The sequence below is a fragment of the Monopterus albus genome, unplaced genomic scaffold, assembly GCF_001952655.1.
Source record: "Monopterus albus unplaced genomic scaffold, M_albus_1.0 scaffold93.1, whole genome shotgun sequence".
In the NCBI taxonomy this organism is placed as follows: Eukaryota; Metazoa; Chordata; class Actinopteri; order Synbranchiformes; family Synbranchidae; genus Monopterus; species Monopterus albus.
Genome location: NW_018127973.1, coordinates 751,381 through 751,795, shown reverse-complemented (window position 1 = coordinate 751,795; position 415 = coordinate 751,381). Strand labels below are relative to the sequence as shown.

The 415-nt window shown below is 34.9% G+C and overlaps 1 protein-coding gene across 1 annotated transcript in view; it reads left to right on the top strand.

Moving 5' to 3' along the window:
- The first annotated feature begins 6 nt into the window (after positions 1-6).
- The window catches only part of oprd1b (opioid receptor, delta 1b), a 6,711-nt gene continuing 6,302 nt past the window's right edge, over positions 7-415 (top strand). The window contains exon 1 of the mRNA XM_020608530.1: positions 7-192. Coding sequence (XP_020464186.1) covers positions 176-192 — 17 coding nt within the window. The 5' untranslated portion in view covers positions 7-175. The remainder of the gene's footprint in view (positions 193-415) is intronic.

Below are 415 nucleotides of genomic sequence, written 5' to 3'. Positions count from 1 at the left end.
CTCCCCAACTCCTTTTAATGTTACAGTCTTCGAGGATCTGCTGCTTGTGCATTCAAAAAGTAACGAGACCACCAGGGCTGAAAACAGCAACACTACAAGTCTCATCATCGCCGTTTGTATCACGGCTCTCTACTCTCTCATATGCGTGGTAGGACTGCTGGGAAACGTGCTTGTAATGTATGGGGTGGTCAGGTAAGAAATATATTATAAACAAACAATAATTCGTAAAAGAAAAATGTTGAAAACAAAAACAAAATATCGTTTTTGTTACTGAATAGATATTTACACTCTAGTTTGCCGCTGGCTCTGCAGATCAATAAAAACAACACATATAACAACTAAAACCCCGTATAAATCATTATGTGTATATGTATGCATATATATATATATATATATATACATATATATATACAGA